The 19594-nt window shown below is 43.1% G+C and overlaps 1 protein-coding gene across 1 annotated transcript; it reads left to right on the top strand.

Moving 5' to 3' along the window:
• Positions 1-17703: 17703 nt before the first annotated feature.
• Positions 17704-18336, top strand: LOC145417039 (sperm motility kinase Y-like). Its single transcript, XM_080285876.1, has one exon. It carries the CDS (start codon positions 17704-17706, stop codon positions 18334-18336), a length of 633 nt encoding a protein of 210 aa, XP_080142002.1.
• Positions 18337-19594: the final 1258 nt, after the last annotated feature.

Genomic DNA, 19594 nt, shown 5'->3' with positions numbered 1-19594 from the left:
AGTTGTGTGGTTAGATATGTGCTTGTGTGTGTGTGTGTGTGTGTGTGGTTGATGCGTGGTGTTGTGAGCAGGTAAGTTGCTGTGTGGTCACATGCTTGTTTTGGGGTTTGACGTGTTATGTTGTCGGCAGGTAAGTAGTTATGTGGTTAGATGTTTGTTTCCGTGGTTTGATGCGTAGTGTTGTGAGCAGGTAAGTAGTTGTGTGGTCAGATGCGTGCTTGTGTTGTTAATGATCAGTATTGTGGTTAGATGTGTGGTTGGATGCAAGGTTGCGTGGTTAGATGCCTGACTGTGTGGCTATAGACGAGGTTGGGCTGAAGTTGAACGAATATGCTGATTGCAAAAGGTCTCATGTCAAAACTTGGCACACACTTCCTGTTGCATGTGGTGATGGAAGGCACTACATGAAATACAGGATGGGACATTTATATCTAAAGCATTTCTTAGTGTTGAAATATAAAGTTGTGGTGATGGAAGGCGCTACATGAAATACAGGATGGGACATTTATATCTAAAGCATTTCTTAGTGTTGAAATATAAAGTTGTGGTGATGGAAGGCACTACATGAAATACAGGATGGGACATTTATATCTAAAGCATTTCTTAGTGTTGAAATATAAAGTTGTGGTGATGGAAGGCGCTACATGAAATACAGGATGGGACATTTATATCTAAAGCATTTCTTAGTGTTAAAATATAAAGTTGTGGTGATGGAAGGCGCTACATGAAATACAGGATGGAACATTTATATCTAAAGCATTTCTTAGTGTTGAAATATAAAGTTGTGGTAATGGAAGGCGCTACATGAAATACAGGATGGGACATTTATATCTAAAGCATTTCTTAGTGTTGAAATATAAAGTTGTGGTGATGGAAGGCGCTACATGAAATACAGGATGGGACATTTATATCTAAAGCATTTCTTAGTGTTGAAATATAAAGTTGTGGTGATGGAAGGCGCTACATGAAATACAGGATGGGACATTTATATCTAAAGCATTTCTTAGTGCTGAAAGGCGCTACATGAAATACAGGATGGGACATTTATATCTAAAGCATTTCTTAGTGTTGAAATATAAAGTTAGTTCACAACACATATACTGTGCATAGTACATGGATGAAAACATGTCAAAGACGAAGTAGTGACGTGACAGTTTAGTTTTAAAAATTACATCTGGCAAATGGGTGTCACTGGAGTTTTTGTATTCACGACAGCGAATTAGCATACTGCTGAATACTGCATGCACTGTTGCTTTATCAACAGTGTGACAGGGTATTAGCATACTGCTTATTACTGCATGCAATGTTGCTTTATCAACAGTGTGACAGCGTATTAGCATACTGCTTATTACTGCATGCAATGATGCTTTATCAACAGTGTGACAGCGTATTAGCATACTGCTTATTACTGCATGCAATGATGCTTTATCAACAGTGTGACAGCGTATTAGCATACTGCTTATTACTGCATGCAATGATGCTTTATCAACAGTGTGACAGCGTATTAGCATACTGCTTATTACTGCATGCAATGTTGCTTTATCAACAGTGTGACAGCGTATTAGCATACTGCTTATTACTGCATGCAATGTTGCTTTATCAACAGTGTGACAGCGTATTAGCATACTGCTTATTACTGCATGCAATGTTGCCCTCATGGGGCAACGTAGGATTGGATGTTGGATGGATGGATGAATGTGAATAATTGCAAGGATCTTTGTCATACACGTCCAACACTCAGGCCTTAAATGTACTGTATTATGCCAGCCCCGCCTCGGGTGCCAACACCACTACGGGGGTGATATGCCACTGGCTGTTATCGTTATCTGTGCCCCGCCTCGGGTGCCAACACCACTACGGGGGTGATATGCCACTGGCTGTTATCGTTATCTGTGCCCCGCCTCGGGTGCCAACACCACTACGGGGGTGATATGCCACTGGCTGTTATCGTTATCTGTGCCCCGCCTCTCACCTACAGTACAGTCTACAAACGCAATGGGTCGTATTCTCCTTCTCTTAGCAACTTTCCCATCACCTATTCATAAGCAATTTATTTTGCCCATTACGTACTTATATTGTCTTGTATATATTGATGCAAACACTGTCGAATTACAAAGATAAATAGCATACAAAAGGATACTGGGGTGTAATTTGCGACCTAAATCACTCAGGAATTAAGAAGTGTTACGAAGTGTCCCATACAAAGATGCTGCGCCTCAAAGTATTCCGTACACAGGCTCAGCAGCTATTTGTATCAGCCAAGAAGAGGGAAAGAAAAAAAATAAGAAAGAACGAAATAATGAAGAAGCAGAAGAAAAAAGAAAGAAAGAAAGAAGAAGATGATGATGATGATGATGAATGATCTTAATCATAATAATCATCATCATCAACTTCAGCCAAATATCATCCTCGTCATGATACTGCCGTCCTTCTGGCCATGACAAACAGACCAGACAGGCTGCAGAACCCGGGCCAGTAAAACACAGCAGCAGGATAAACTGCCATCAAAGTAGCCAGTGAAATGCGCCACACGGACACAAGGCAAACAAACTATACCAGCATTTGTACACCTGGCAGCCCAGCACGGGTTTTTACCTGCTTCTCAACACGCTACAGAAATGACAGCAATTACTATTTTTTTTTTTTTTACATCACGTTCATGAAGAAAATATTGAAATAATCCTTTACTGCTGTCAAAACATTAATGCCATAACGTCGATATTCATTGTGTATACTGTCTTGGCCTCTCCCCACCCCCACCCCCACAGTTCTACCTCATCCCACCCACTTCATCTCCCACGCCCATTTCTTTATCCCCCCCCCCTCGTCTTTCATTTTTGGAGGAATCTTTGGCATTAATCTTGGCTGCACTGCAACCAGTAATCCTGCCACAGCCATTTCCACAGGGTACACTCTCCTGCCCCAGCCCCACCGCCCACCAACATTCCAGTCCGTCCCACCCACTGCTTTGCTCACCAAGGCCAGTACTCTGCCCGCTCTTTGATGGTTTCATGGGGCGACGCAGGTCACCAGATCAACCAACGCCCTGGCTCATTTCCTGTTCCCTCTCTCTAGACAAGTTTACTCAGCACAGTAGCGACCTTTTCTAATGGAGGGGTTAGATATAAGCTTCATTATCTCCTTCACCACTTACAGAATCTCCTTAGTTGACTGAAATCGTCTGCTTGCATCAAGGATAAAATAAATCTTGTGTCCTCGGGTGTAAGCGATTAACACGCACCCGCTTACCAAACTATATTATGATCCGATTTATGTATGATTGTTGGTTTGTTTGTTACCGTAACACAGCAAAAACGGCGCAACGTAGCGCATGTTGGGTTAGAGCAAGGTACCGTTAAAATGCCCTAACTTGGAGAATAAAACAATTTCCAGGCCAGTCGGGCAACGGTTCCCGAGTTAACATCAAGTAGAGGCCGCCGAAGGCTGCCTTTAAGCGAGTATGTACAGCAGCATCAATCACCTGGATGCCATCGTCCCTATAGTTCATTCACCTCAACTTGGCCCAGAGGTTCGTCCTTATGAAGCATGTTTCCCGTAGCTCACTGGTAGGATAAGACAATACTACGGCTCTACATTCCTTCCACAGCACTTTCTCGTGACTAGCATCATATCCAAGTGTTAGTCTCTTGCTATAGCTCAGCATTCATGATGGATAGATGGTAAATTTAGGCCAAGTTAAAGTAAACAGGGTATAGTATTCAGTACTGATATTTTACTAATGATAATCCTATTGGAAAAACAAATACCAGGTACAGTCGATCACAAAAGTATGGGTGCACACTCAGCACGAAGTAATTTGACACCATGGACGACGGAGACTGGAAAATACCTAATGCTTATTCACAACGCTGGCAAACTTTTTTTTTTTTTTTTTTTTTCACAAAGACCACATACATAACCTGCCTGGGACAAATTTCCAGTTATTATCATACATACTCAGATGATAATTAATCTTCTTGAGAGTGTATGTGAGTAAGGTGGAGGGGGGAGAGGGAGGGGGAGACCGAGGATGAAGTGAAGGGATGGAATGGAGAGGGATTGTCCGGTAGAGAAAGGGGGGTGTAAGTTGGGGACAGGGCAGCGAAATGGCAGGGGACAGGGGGGCCAGGGAGGCGATTTGTTTGTGGCCATCCCTTGAGGGATTAAGGCGTCTGGCTATAGATAGACAGACAAACAGAATTCACAAGCTATATCGAACAGTTTGGATATCATCGCACCCATCCTACTCGATTTTTTGTTAATCAACCGTATATTTGTAGCCTATAATATCTCTCAAATTTTCAGTTGAACAATTATTAAACGTGTATACCCCCTGGGGGTAGGGGGGTCTGTCAAGAATACTCCCCCAGTATCCCTGCTTGTCGTAAAAGGCGACTAAAAGGGTTGGCGGAGGGTTAGTGCCCCTCCCCGGAAAACAACTAACTAAAAAAACAAACAATAAGCCTCGGACAAGGACTGACCAAACGTTGACGACCAAGGACCGGACAAAGGACATTGCAATTGGAACGTGGAATGTAAGAGGAGCAAATGATGAGGTGAAAGAGAGAGAGATTGTCCAGGTGCTTGAGGATGCGAAAGTGGATGTATGTGGAATAACTGAAACAAAATGGAGAGGAGAAAGTGTGAGAGAATGGGAGTACGGATGGGGTATATGTGCAGGAGTAGGTGGGAATGAGAGGGCAAAGGAAGGAGTGTGTATAGTTGTGAGTAAAAGATGGAAGAGGAGCATAAGACAGTATGGATCAGTTGGATCAAGGATTGTGTGGGTAAAGTTGAAAGTTGGAATACAAATGTGGGCGATTGTGTGTGTGTATGCGCCAACGCAAGATCGTGCTAGAAGAGTGAGAGAAGAGTTCTGGACAAATGTAGAAGTATGCATGGAAAAGTTTGGAAGGAATGATAGAGTGTTTTTGATCGGTGATATGAATGGTAAAGTTGGGAATGTGAAGGTGGATGGAATAGTTGGTGAGTGGGGTGTGCCTGCTGAGATAGATGAGAATGGGAGTACGTTAGTGGACATTTGTGCTGGGAGGGGGTTGGTGATAGCCAATACCCTCTTCAGGCATAAAATGATCCACAGGTATACATGGCGAGTGATGAGAAGGGTGGGTGGTGAATTGAGTGAAAGGAAGGCAATGATTGATTATGTGTGTGTGGATGAAAGGATGCGAAGATGTATATTGGATGCAAGAGTTTATAGAGGTTGGGGGAGTGGACTTTCTGACCACTACTTGGTGGTGGCCAGAGTTAAAGTTCAAGTAAGATGGAGGAATAGAAGAAGGGAAAGACGAGAGGAAGGAGTAGTTGCAAGGAGAGTGGAAAGGTTACAAGAGGATGAGAAAAAGGCAGAGTATAAGAGAGAAGTGGAGGAACGATTGGGCAAATATGAGTTGGAGCAGATGGGGGACGTGGAAGGTGTGTGTAGAATATTTACAGAAGAAATATGTGCAGCATGTGATGTGGTGTGTGGAAGGAAGAGAAGACGGAGGGGAGTGCAAGGAACAGCGTGGTGGACTGAAGGGGTGAAACGGGCTGTGGCACAAAAGAAGAAAGCATACAATGAATGGATGAGAAATAGGGACGTGGAAGAAGTTGAGAGTTGGAAGAGAGAGTTATATGTAGAAAGGAAGAGAGAGGTGAAAAGATTAGTAAGAGAGAGTAAGAAGAGAGTGGATGAGGAATTTGGAAGGAATTTGAGTGTAAAGTGGAGGGACTGTAAGAAAATGTTCTGGAAAGAGGTGAAAAGAGTAAGACAGGGTGGAAGTGAAGTTAGCAGGGGAGTGAAAGATAAAAATGGTAGATTACTAGTGGAGAAGGGAGAAAAAGTGAGCAGATGGAGAGAACACTTTAAGGAATTGTTGAACGTGGAGGATGGAAGTAATGCAAGTATAAGTGGCTGGGGAATGGCTGGGAGAAGGAGGGAGGTGAGAAGACAGGAAGAAATCAGTAGGATAGAAGTTGTGGAAGCAATGAAGAAAGTTAAATCAGGGAAAGCCCCAGGAATTGATGGAGTGTGTGGTGAAATGTTGAAGCATGGGGGAGAGTTAGTAGTAGAATGGATGTGGAAGATGTGCAGATTGGCCTGGGAGGAAGGTAGAGTCCCGGAGGATTGGAAGTCAGGTATAATTATTCCCTTGTACAAAGGAAAAGGGGAAAAAGAAGTGTGTGGTAATCATAGGGGCATTTGTCTTCTTAGTATAATAGGAAAAGTGTATGGTAGGATACTTATTGACAGAGTTAGAGAAAGAACAGAGAAATTAGTTGGAGAAGAACAGGGAGGCTTTAGGAAGGGAAGAGGTTGTGTAGATCAGATATTCATTCTTAGATCTTTAGTGGAAAAGTTTCTAGAGAAGGGAAAGAAGTTGTATGCGGCTTTCATGGATTTGGAGAAAGCATATGACAGGGTGGATAGACTAGGATTGTGGAAAGTGTTAAGAATATATGGAATAGATGGGAAGTTGTTGAATGCTGTGAAGAGTATGTACGATGGTGCAAAGGCTGCCGTGCGTGTGGATGGTGAACTAAGTGAATTTTTCTCTTTGAAAGTTGGGTTGAAACAGGGATGTGTCATGTCTCCATGGTTGTTCAATCTGTACTTGGATGGGGTAATAAAAGAGGTACAAGGTAGGGTAGTGGATGTTGGAGTGGCCCTGGTGAGAGAGGATAGTGTTTGGAAACTCCCTGTACTGTTGTTTGCAGATGATACCGTGTTGTTGAGTGAAGACGAAGGAGAGCTGCAAGGCTTGGTGGATGAGTTTGAGAGAGTGTGTAGGAAACGGAATCTAAAGGTGAATGTAGGGAAGAGTAAAGTGATGGTCTTTGAGAGAGGTGAAGTCAGTGAATGTACAGCGAGGTTGGATGGTGAGGAATTGGAAAATGTTAGTACGTTTAAGTACTTGGGTAGTGTGATGAGTAAGGATGGAGGTTTGGAGGGTGAAGTGCTTGAAAGGGTACAGCAGGGAAGAAAGGTTGCTGGTTCTTTGAAAGCAGTGATAAGAAACAGGGAAGTGAGCATGGAAGTGAAAAAGTTACTACATGACAGTATTGTGATACCAACTCTAACGTACGGAAGTGAAGCGTGGACGTTGTTGGAAGGACACAAGTCAAGAGTGAGAGCCGTGGAAATGAGTTATTTAAGAGGAGCCTGTGGAGTCACATGGAGAGACAGGCTGACGAATGAGGATATAAAGGAGCGTTGTGGTGTTGATGTGGATGTGATAGGAAGCGTTATGAGGAACACACTGAGGTGGTTTGGCCATGTGGAGAGGATGGAGGGTGAAAGACTGACGAAGAGAGTGTATGTGAGTGAGGTGGAGGGGGAAAGAGGGAGGGGGAGGCCGAGGATGAGATGGAGAGATGGGGTGGAGAGGTATATGAGAGAGGGGGGTGTGAGTTGGGAGCAGGGGAGTGAAATGGCGGGGGACAGGGCGACTTGGAGGCGATTTGTTTGTGGCCACCCCAAACGGGATTGAGGCGTCTGGCAATAGATAGATAGATAGATAGTATACCGTAAATATTCTGAAAAGCTAGTTAGACTTGAAAGATCAAATCACCGGGTTTCAGATAAATATAAAACAGGTGGATCAATATTTTTGTCCGCAACTGTACACAGACCATAACAGATTCCTAACAAATGAGGCGAAAAAAGACAATGGTTTATGCAAGTGTTGGGAGGCAGAACAGACGTGAGCTGGTGTGGGTGTTGGTGTTTGGTGAATATATGTGAATCAGTGAATAGTAATTGTGTGGGTGTTGGTGTTTGGTGAATATATGTGAATCAGTGAATAGTAATTGTGTGGGTGTTGGTGTTTGGTGAATATATGTGAATCAGTGAATAGTAATTGTGTGGGTGTTGGTGTTTGGTGAATATATGTGAATCAGTGAATAGTAATTGTGTGGGTGTTGGTGTTTGGTGAATATATGTGAATCAGTGAATAGTAATTGTGTGGGTGTTGATGTTTGGTCAATATATGTGAATCACTTAATAGTAATTGTGTGGGTGTTGGTGAATATTGTAAATCAACAATTAAAAATTGTGTGTGTGTTAACAGTACTTAGTGAATGAGTCACTGAATAACAGTTGTGTGAGTGTTGGTATGGTTTGTGAAGAGGCTTTACTAAATAACAGGTATCAGTGTGTGTGTGTGTGTGTGTGTGTGTGTGTGTGTGTGTGTGTGTGTGTGTGTGTTAATAAACAGCTTTTATAAGAGTATAATAATCTCCTGGTTTTCCCTCTTCCTTTTAAGTTCTGGATCCAACACAGTGCCCATCGCTTATATAGTAGGGGGGAAAGGATGATGATGATGATTACGGTGATGATGACCTTTGTGCAGCTAACGATGATGATGATTAGGGTGATGATGATGACCTCTGTGCAGCTAACGACGACGACGACGACGATGATGATGATTACGGTGGTGATGATGACCTTTGTGCAGCTAACGATGATGATGATTAGGGTGATGATGATGACCTCTGTGCAGCTAACGACGACGACGACGATGATGATGATGATTACGGTGGTGATGATGACCTTTGTGCAGGTAATGATGATGATGATTATGATGGTAATGTCGACCTATATGCATGTACAGATGATGATTACGGTGGTGATGATGACTTTTGTGCATGTAATGATGATGATGATCAGCAAATGAGGCAGCACCTAGAGTTGGACGTCGATGGCTTCGTTGCAGCGACCTCTCGTAGCTTGTGATGCTGTACTATAGTGAAAAGAAAGGAAAAAGAAAGAAATAAAGGGCGAAAGAAAGACAAGGAGAAAGAAAGTGAGAAATGTGCAAAATAAAGAGAAATGAAGTAAAATGTGAAAGAGAAGAGAAGGAATAAAAGTAGACGGTCAGACCAAAGAGTTGGCCTGGGTACAGGTGTAGTAGTGTGCCAGGCCGCTCCACCTTACTGCATCTTGTGTCCTACCTCTGTCCTAGCTTGTGATGGCGTTATATAGTGGTGGCTTTGATCTAATGTAGCCAGTGGTGGTGGTGCTGAGAGTTACCATGATGATGATGATGATGATGATGATGATGGTTATAACTGTGAGGATTAAATAAACGAGTACATAAGAAGTACAAATAACAGGTTGTGCGTTAGAGAAAAGTCTAGAAAATGAAAAGACTCTCCCTTACCCACCACGCTCTCCAACAAAAAGGATATATATATATATATATATATATATACGTTTGCCGGAAAGACCAAACATGTTTCTATACGAAAGACAGAAACTGAAATTCTATACGGTATGAAATATGTAATCTACAGCAGCCTACAGCTTTGTCTTTTGTTGGAGTTACGCTACATGCACACCCACGAGAAACTAATTTCCGCGTAGTAATGACACCTTTATAAAATGTCTGCCACAGCCATAATTTACTATGTAATGGCCTAAAAACCTTTGTAGTGGCCCGAAACATCACCAGACATTACTATATACTTGTTTAAAGTGTATTTTGAGATGATTTACCAACACACTTTGCTAAATTCTGCCAAAATACAGCTTAAACTTGTGCATTTGTGATGGTTTACTCACCCAGGAAAACCCGGAGCCGGCAAAGTGGAGTACCGCGAAAGACGAGGCTGACTGTACTCGTGTGACTGTCGTCAGGATACACGTCAGCCTGGAAATAAACACACGCCATTACTTATTGACTAGAGTCTACAAATATTTATCCCAGCCAGGTTTGTAATGTATCTATAGTTCTTGCACTAACCACTGTTGCTGTAGTATATTCCATTGCATTAAACACACGCCATTACTTATTGACTATACAAATATTTATCCTGACAAGTTTGTAGTGTAGCCATACTCCTTGCACTGCTGCTGTAGTTTATTTGACTGTTCATCTACAGGTAAAGCAGTTTTTCCCTATATTAATATTCCACTTCTTACCATGAATTGTAGTCGTAGTGTCGTTCTGTATATCAAACAAAATATTCAGCACAGCAGTCCACCAGGGTCATGTTAAGGCTGGGGATACAAATATTAAGCTACTACTATCATTCTTTTTATTTATCATATTCTTTTAATTATACCTATTTTCATCATATACTTTATAATACCTTACGTAATATACTCATGATACTTTCTCTTACTCTGTTTCTCTCAGCCATTCTGTCTGTATATTATACTGTGTCTATTTTACTTTCCAGTATTGTATTCCAGCTGCCGCCAAACGATTGTATTCAGTTCAGAGTGAGTCATGGCATCCTGAGAAGCAACGTAAATTGGACAACATACTAATTCATACCCCTGGGGGTAGGGTTTTTTTTTTTTTCAAGAATACTCCCCCAGTATCCCTGCTTGTCGTAAAAGGCGATTAAAAGGGTTGGCGGAGGGTTAGTGCCCCTCCCCGGAAAACAACTAACTAAAAAAACAAACAAGAAGCTTCGGACAAGGACTGACCAAACGATGACGACCCAGGACCGGACAAAGGACTTGGTAATGGGTACATGGAATGTAAGAGGAGCGAATGATGAGGTGAAAGAGAGAGAGATTGTCCAGGTGCTTGAGGGTGCGAAAGTGGATGTATGTGGAATAACTGAAACAAAATGGAGAGGAGAAAGTGTGAGAGAATGGGAGTATGGATGGGGTATATGTGCAGGAGTAGGTGAGAATGAGAGGGCAAAGGAAGGAGTATGTATAGTTGTGAGTTAAAGATGGAAGAGCATAAGACAGTATGGATCAGTTGGGTCAAGGATTGTGTGGGTAAAGTTGAAAGTTGGAATACAAATGTGGGCGATTATGTGTGTGTATGCGCCAACGCAAGATCGTGCTAGAAGAGTGAGAGATGAGTTCTGGACAAATGTAGAAGTGTGCATGGAAAAGTTTGGAAGGAATGAGAGAGTGTTTTTGATCGGTGATATGAATGGTAAACTTGGGAATGTGAAGGTGGATGGAATAGTTGGTGAGTGGGGTGTGCCTGCTGAGGTAGATGAGAATGGGAGTGCGTTAGTGGACATTTGTGCTGGGAGGGGGTTGGTGATAGCCAATACCCTCTTCAGGCATAAAATGATCTACAGGTATACATGGCGAGTGATGAGAAAGGTGGGTGGTGAACTGAATGAAAGGAAGGCAATGATTGATTATGTATGTGTGGATGAAAGGATGCGAAGATGTGTAATGGATGCAAGAGCTTATAGGGATTGGGGGAGTGGACTTTCTGACCACTACTTGGTGGTGGCCAGAATTAGGATTCAAGTAAGATGGAGGAACAGAAGAAGGGAAAGACGAGAGGAAGGAGTAGTTGCAAGGAGAGTGGAAAGGTTACAAGAGGATGAGAAAAAGGCAGAGTATAAGAGAGAAGTGGAGGAACGATTGGGCAAATATGAATTGGAGCAGATGGGAGACGTGGAAGGTGTGTGTAAGATATTTACAGAAGAAATATGTGCAGCATGTGATGTGGTGTGTGGAAGGAAGAGAAGACGGAGGGGGGTGCAAGGAACAGCGTGGTGGACTGAAGAGGTGAGACAGGCTGTGGCACAAAAGAAGAAAGCATACAATGAATAGGGGCGTGGAAGAAGTTGAAAGGCGGAAGAAAGAGTTATATGTAGAAAGAAAGAGAGAGGTGAAAAGGTTAGTAAGAGAGAGTAAGAAGAGAGTGGAAGAGGAATTTGGAAGGAATTTGAGTGTAAAGTGGAGGGACTGTAAGAAAATGTTCTGGAAAGAGGTGAAAAGAGTAAGACAGGGTGGAAGTGAAGGTAGCAGGGGAGTGAAAGATAAAAATGGTAGATTACTAGTGGAGAAGGGAGAAAAAGTGAGCAGATGGAGAGAACACTTTAAGGAATTGTTGAACATAGAGGATGGAAGTAATGCGAGTATAAGTGGCTGGGGAATGGCTGGGAGAAGGAGGGAGGTGAGAAGACAGGAAGAAATCAGTAGGATAGAAGTTGTGGAAGCAATGAAGAAAGTTAAATCAGGGAAAGCCCCAGGAATTGATGGAGTGTGTGGTGAAATGCTGAAGCATGAGGGAGAGATAGTAGTACAATGGATGTGGAAGATGTGCAGATTGGCCTGGGAGGAAGGTAGAGTCCCGGAGGATTGGAAGTCAAGTATAATTATTCCCTTGTACAAAGGAAAAGGGGAAAAAGAAGTGTGTGGTAATCATAGGGGCATTTGTCTTCTTAGTATAAGTGTATGGTAGGATACTTATTGACAGAGTTAGAGAAAGAACAGAGAAATTAGTTGGAGAAGAACAGGGAGGCTTTAGGAAGGGAAGAGGTTGTGTAGATGAGATATTCATTCTTAGATCTTTAGTGGAAAAGTTTCTAGAGAAGGGAAAGAAGTTGTATGCGGCTTTCATGGATTTGGAGAAAGCATATGACAGGGTGGATAGACAAGGATTATGAAAAGTGTTAAGAATATATGGAGTAGATGGGAAGTTGTTGAATGCTGTGAAGAGTATGTACGAAGGTGCGAAGGCTGCAGTGCGTGTGGATGGTGAACTAAGTGAATTTTTCTCTTTGAAAGTTGGGTTGAAACAGGGATGTGTCATGTCTCCATGGTTGTTCAATCTGTACTTGGATGGGGTAATAAAAGAGGTACAAGGTAGGGTAGTGGATGTTGGAGTGGCCCTGGTGAAAGAGGATAGTGTTTGGATACTCCCTGTACTGTAGTTTGCAGATGATACTGTGTTGTTGAGTGAAGACGAAGGGGAGCTGCAAGGCTTGGTGGATGAGTCTGGGAGAGTGTGTAAGAAACGGAACCTAAAGGTGAATGTAGGGAAGAGTAAAGTGATGGTCTTTGAGAGAGGTGAAGTCAGTGAATGTACAGCGAGGTTGGATGGTGAGGAACTGGAAAATGTGAGTACGTTTAAGTACTTGGGTAGTGTGATGAGTAAGTATGGAGGTTTGAGGGTGAAGTGCTTGAAAGGGTACAGCAGGGAAGAAAGGTTGCTGGTTCTTTGAAAGCAGTGATAAGAAATAGGGAAGTGAGCATGGAAGTGAAAAAGTTACTACATGACAGTATTGTGATACCAACTCTAACGTATGGAAGTGAAGCTTGGACATTGTTGGAAGGACACAAGTCAAGAGTGAGAGCAGTGGAAATGAGTTATTTAAGAGGAGCCTGTGGAGTCACATGGAGAGACAGGCTGACGAATGAGGATATAAAGAAGAGTTGTGGTGTGGATGTGGATGTGATAGGAAGCGTTATGAGGAACACACTGAGGTGGTTTGGCCATGTGGAGAGGATGGAGGGTGAAAGACTGACGAAGAGAGTGTATGTGAGTGAGGTGGAGGGGGGAAGAGGGAGGGGGAGGCCGAGGATGAGATGGAGGGATGGGGTGGAGAGGTATATGAGAGAGGGGGATGTGAGTTGGAAGCAGGGCAGTGAAATGGAGGGAGACAGGGCGACTTGGAGGCGATTTGTTTGTGGCCACCCCAAACGGGATTGAGGAGTCTGGCAATAGGTAGATAGATAGATAGATAGATAGACTAATGCCACGAAAATGAGCAAGAGAGAAGACGAGATAGGATAAGAGCAAGAACAAAAAAAATACAGTATGTAAATAGAAATGGGTGAAAAATAGCAAGAAAAGGCGAGATCTGGTAGGAAGGGTGAAGGTGTGAACTGGGTACAGGTGTAGTAGAGTGCCAGGCCGCTCCACCTTACTGCATCTCGCCTCCTGCCTCTCTTGTTGCTTGTGGTGATAATATTGTAGCCTAGATATCTTGTAACTATGGTGGTGCTGGTGGTGATAACGATAGATAAAGAGATAGATGGATAGATTAGATGGATAGATAAATAGAGAGAACAGGAAACAATGAACAGAAAAAAAAAACTAGTAAATGGAAAATGAACAAATTAATAAAGGAAATAAAGAATGGAGGAGAGAAAGAAAAGTAAATAAAAAGATAAAATGAAATGACAAAAATAACAAAGAAATTATTAAAAAAGAACTGAGAAGAAAACGAGAGAGAGAGAAGAACAGCAAACAAAGCGAAGAAAAACGGAAAACAAGAAAGAAAACAGGAAATGAGAAAGAAAACACAGGAGGAGCGCAGCAGTAGTGATGGTTGGAACTGAAGACACCTTTATAAGAGTCCCAGATCACTGCACCTTACTTCACCTTGGCTCCTACTTCACTTGTTGCTTTATTGATGTAACAAATAGAGTAAAGAAAGAAAGGAGAGAAAGACGATGGAGGGAAAAATATAATGAAAGGAAAAAACAACATAGGAAATGAAAAGAAAAATGGAAGAAAAGAAAAACAAACAAAAAGGATATAATGAAAAAGGGAAAAGGATGACAAAAATGAAGCCAAAGGTGAAATAAAGGCAGGAAAGGGTAAAGAAATAAAATGCGTTATAAATGGTAAAGGTGTTAACTCAGTACAGGTGTAGTAGACTCCCAGGCCGCTGCACCTGACTTCGTTTCGCTCCTGCCTCTTTTATAGCTTCTGATGTCCTAATATAGTAAAGACACGAGAAACGATGAAAAAGAAAAAGGAAAAGGGAGGAGACGGAAGGAAAGAAGTGAGAAATGCAGAAAATAAAGAAAGACAACGAAAGTAAAAGGTGAAGTAGAAAGGAAGGAAGGGAGGGAGAGTGAGTGGTCTGGCACAGGGTTGAACTGGGTACACCTGTGGTAGTCTCAGGCCGCTACACCTTACTCCATCTTGTGGACCTGGAGCGGTGGCGTCTTCGTCGTGGGTCTACCCCCCAGAGGTTGTCGAGAAGAGGACAGCATGGGGGCCAAACCACCGCAATTCCCCCCCCCCCGGCCCCTCATGGAGCACGAGTACCTGGGAGTGGCGTCGGTCGCTCTGGCAAGTACCACATCTCCCAACACAACACACACAACAACACCGTTTTTTCTACACCGAGAAATGACTCCCTGGCTGTCATTTCTCGACAACTTCTTCTAGCCGGGGACATTGAGAGCAATCCAGGACCCACCAACAAATACATATGTCCAACATGCTCAAATCCTATCACGTCGAGCCGACAGACAAAGGGTTCAGTTCAGTGCAATTCCTGCAAGAACTGGACCCATTACACCTGCACAACACTTGTATCCAGAAAACATTACACAAACACCTGGACCTACTCCTTATGCTCCTTCTCCCCACCCATCAACCCCCCTACCAATCCTACTCCTACTTCCTTCACACCTCCACAGCCAAACCCATCGACCCTTCCCACACCATCCAGTCCCCCAACTCCTCCCATTCCAACCCATCCTAATACACCTCAACCCTTACCTCCATCACAACCTCCTCCTACCCCTTCCCCTCCACCCACACCACCTCCCCCCCGTGCTGCAGCAGCCAGCACACATCGCACACACAATATAAACATCCTTCAATTAAACATAGATGGCGTAAACACCAAAATACATGAACTCACACAATTCATCAAACAACAGAACATACACATTACCATCTTACAAGAAACAAAACTACACAGAGCACAGAAAACACCGACATTTCATAACTTCACCATTCGACAAGACCGGGCCGACGGTGGTGGCGGTGGACTCATCACCCTGGTACACAAATCCATCAACTCTGCAGATACCAGTGCACACACAAAGTCACTTCTCCCCCCACATGACACCATAACAGAAATACAATCAATTAAAATACGCACTGGTAACAAATCACGCATAACAATCGCTAACACATACATTCCCCCCCAGTCGTCCCCCACAGAACTACACAATTACTCTCCACAGATACACCACATCACTAACATACCCAACATCATCCTGGGTGGTGATTTCAACACCAAGTCGTCGGCCTGGCATGTCAACAACCCTGACACAGACAGAGGGCTGGTACTACAATCCCAGACAGATCATCTTTTCATACTGAACAATCTAGACCAACATACCCATATCCCACACCAAGCCCTCTTCCTCCCATCATCTCCAGACATCACCTTCTGCTCCCCAAACCTCGCCCCCACTACATCATGGAGAGTGGTCAAAACCCTAGGTTCTGATCACCTCCCAATCATCATCACTACCAAAACCAGAATCACCCCAGCTGGCCACAAACGCACATACACTAATTATAAGAGAACCAACTGGGAGGCCCTCACAACTGAAACAGAACAACATTTCGAAACACTAAACGGTACACCCATCACAAACATCAACACTGCTGTGCACACTTTCAATACAATTATACAAAACGCAGACAAAAGACACATCCCTAGAGGCAACAGAAAGAGACACAACCCCAACTTCACACCAGAAATTCAAGGCCTCATCAGACAACGGGACACATTGCGACACTCCCCTACACCCCATACACAAGACACCGTACAACAAATACAAGAACTCAACACTCAAATAAACAATAAAATATCAGAACAACAAACACTAAACTGGAAAAAATTACCTCCAAACACTTGACTACAAGACAAACATCAGCAAACTCTACATAACACTAAACAGTATCACACTTTCCAACAGCAACACCACATAATCACACGCTGCCATCACAACAACAGACACCATACCCTCAAACAAACAACAAGCACTCTCATCAATCAGTTTTCACATGTTATCCATCTAAACCCCCATCCCGAAGACCGACGTATCATCCGACGTAAGAGACAGTTCCCCACAGACCCAGACTAGCAACTTTCACTTACAACCAGACGAAGCACATCATTATCAACCTCAAGCACTCATCTGTCAACTTATCTTTTTTCCTGAAGCTTCTTTTGATATTTACATTACATAATAAAACCTTTATCTGAATGTTTGGTGTAATATTTTGCCACTAATAGTAGGGTTGACCCCCACCTCACCCTAATTGTAGCTGAAGAGAGTTCACAGCATCCATAAATTGTTTGATTTTGTTATTAAAAGCACCATTAGTAGCCACAGAATCTGGTGCTTGAATGTTTTTCCCTTATACTGTAATTATCACCAATCCAGCTGATCAAAGTAAGGCCTTTAGGAGAAGTTAGAGGAAAGTAAATAGTGACGATACTAAACTCTGTTTACTTTAACTTGGCGTAAAATTGCCATCTAACCATCTTCAGTGTTGTGCTGTAATAAGAGATTAGCACTAACATAGACTATGGTGCTAGTCACGAAGAGGTGCTATGGAAAGGATATGGAGTCACAGGCCAGTAGGTTAGTATTGTGGTAAGTGTCATAACTATGCATGATATTTTTCCGTGTCAGCCAAGGAGGTTGGGTAACCCATTGTGTAAACAGTTATTTATCCCAGTCTTATGTGAAGAGACTTATAAAAACAGATAATAAAAGAAAAAAATAGTATTCATATTATGGCTAGTTTATTTGGCATTTGTTGTGGTGCATTCAAAAGTACTGTACAAACACAGATTTGAATTTAAATTTCTACGACCGAAAAAAGGCACTCGAAAAGTTTATTTGACGTTTCCTAAACTCTGATACTATAACACTAATTCAGTCTTACAAACATTAAGAATAAGTTTTTTTTTTTTTTTTTCTAAAAATGCATAAGTGAAAAGGCTGTGAATGGCACTGGGATAATTATGGCAGAAAAATAACGAAATATTGGCAGCGCGAAGTATTCATAATATCCACTTCCGGCGTCTTGGGGCTATAAAAGGTGAGCACCTGCGTAAGCGAGTCAGTCATGCTCGAGAAATTCCTTGTTTTCCCGGGAATCTGGGTTGTTCATTTTCGTATCAGCACAAAGTTTAATAAAGTAGTAACAAGTCACCATGTCTGGTGCAAGTTTGCTGGAGGAGTACCTGAGGTGTAATAACATGGAGAAGTTGGGGACAGACGACAAGGAAGTGCTTGTGAAGTCTTACGTGGAACTGATGGCCGAAGTTGCTGTCATTAAGAAACTGGGTTTTGGGGTGGATGGACAAGTGCTGCTGGTCACATACAAGGGTCAGAAGGCTTGTTTGAAGGTAGGGTACGAGCAACGAGATGTGTTTGGCGATGAGACGTACTGGCAAGCACACATAATGGCCAAGTTGGACGGGATCGGGGGAGCACCCAAGGTGTACGCAGTCTGCTCCGACCGTAAGGTGATATTGATGGAGTACGTGGAAGGCACACCCATGGAAGATTTTTATAAAAGCGGTTACGGCATTGACAGTTTTGACAGGATCCGGATCGAGAATGGTGTGCGACGGGCGGTGAAACAGATTCATAAGGCCGGTTACATGCACAACGACATCCACGAGATGAACGTGATGGTGTGCGGACAGCCCGGAAATTATGGCGTTCGTATAATTGATTTTGGAAAGAGTAGATTGCTGAATGCCGAGGGTATGAGTGCTGAAAAAATGATGGCCAGGGATCTGAGCCGTGTAGAAGCTATGATTAACCGGCTTAAGTTCTGAAGTGGGTTGTGATGTCAGTGGTGGTGTTTGGGCTGGTTTGGCCTTGCTGATGGTCTGGGTGCAATCTTGTAGCTGGGTTGCTTACCTATGAATGCATACCATACCTATGAATACATAGTGGGGAATTAAGAAGCAGGTTCTTGTGGTGTTCCCCACCTCTTAAGACCCGTCAGCCAGTGTGCCTTAACGATTTAATGTGGCTGTCATACCAGGCTTTAAATGTGGCTATTGTTGGGGCGGTCACTACACTCTCGGGGAGTGCATTCCAATAGTTAATGACACTAGTGGAGAACCAGTTACCCTTTAATGTTGTCCTCCAGTGGTCTGGCTTCTGTAGCTTGAGGTAGTTCCATCTCAAGTCATTCATGTTCCTCTGGAAGAAACGAGTGTAGGGGATGTCCTCAAATCCGTGTAATAGCTTATATGTTTCGATCATGTCCCCTTTGATTCTCCTATCCCGCAATGTCTGTAGCTCCAGGCGGCGACATCTCTCCTGATAAGACAGTTTGGTCAATTCTTGGACCAGTTTCGTGGCTCTCCTCTGTACTCTTCAAGTGACTGAATATCTTGCTTCAGGTATGGAGACCAAGACTGAGCTCCGTAGTCCAGAATTGGGCGGACCAGGGAGGGGTATAGTGGTACCAGTATCTCTCTGCTGAGCACAGAGAAATTCCTTTTTATAGTCCCCAGGCGACCATTGGTTTTTGCAGTTATCTTGGCAATATGAGTAGATGACTTAAGATTGTTTGACACAATCTTGTGTTGACTTTTCCAGTGCTGTTCCTTTAAGCTGGTAATTGGCCTGCTGGTTGTTGTGGCCTACATGCATGGGGTTGCACTTTTCTACATTAAATGACAGCAGCCACTTCTTGCTCCAGTTGTCCAGACGCTTCATGTCACGTTGTAGGGTTAGGTGTGGCTTAGTTGTTGGTTTAGCTGTGGTTTATCCTGGTTGCAGCCTGAGGTTTGGTTAAGTTGCTGGCTGAGGTTTGGTTAAGTTGCTGGCATGGAGTGGGCCTTCTTCGATGGAACACTGCCTTGTCTTGGCAAAAAGGCTTGCGTATCCCAGTGATCAATGGAGCATTACTATAGTCGCGGCGCACGACTCTGAGGTTGTCATTATCGTACCCTGGCAACCTACCATTCAAAGGTGCGTCCTATTTCGTGTATAACATGAGATGCAAGTGATTCGTGTATAATATGTTCTTGTATAATAATATTCGTGTATAATATATTCATGCATAATAATATGATTCAT

The sequence above is a fragment of the Coenobita brevimanus genome, chromosome 108 (genome assembly GCF_032717465.1).
Source record: "Coenobita brevimanus isolate Jiangsu-jjx chromosome 108, ASM3271746v2, whole genome shotgun sequence".
In the NCBI taxonomy this organism is placed as follows: domain Eukaryota; kingdom Metazoa; phylum Arthropoda; class Malacostraca; order Decapoda; family Coenobitidae; genus Coenobita; species Coenobita brevimanus.
The sequence above is the reverse complement of the archived record's forward strand: the minus strand, read 5'-3'. Positions and strand labels throughout refer to the sequence as shown.

Excerpts from the sequence above, each read along its gene's own strand:
- LOC145417039 (XM_080285876.1), top strand. The coding sequence starts at position 17,704 with ATGTCTGGTGCAAGTTTGCTGGAGGAGTACCTGAGGTGTAATAACATG.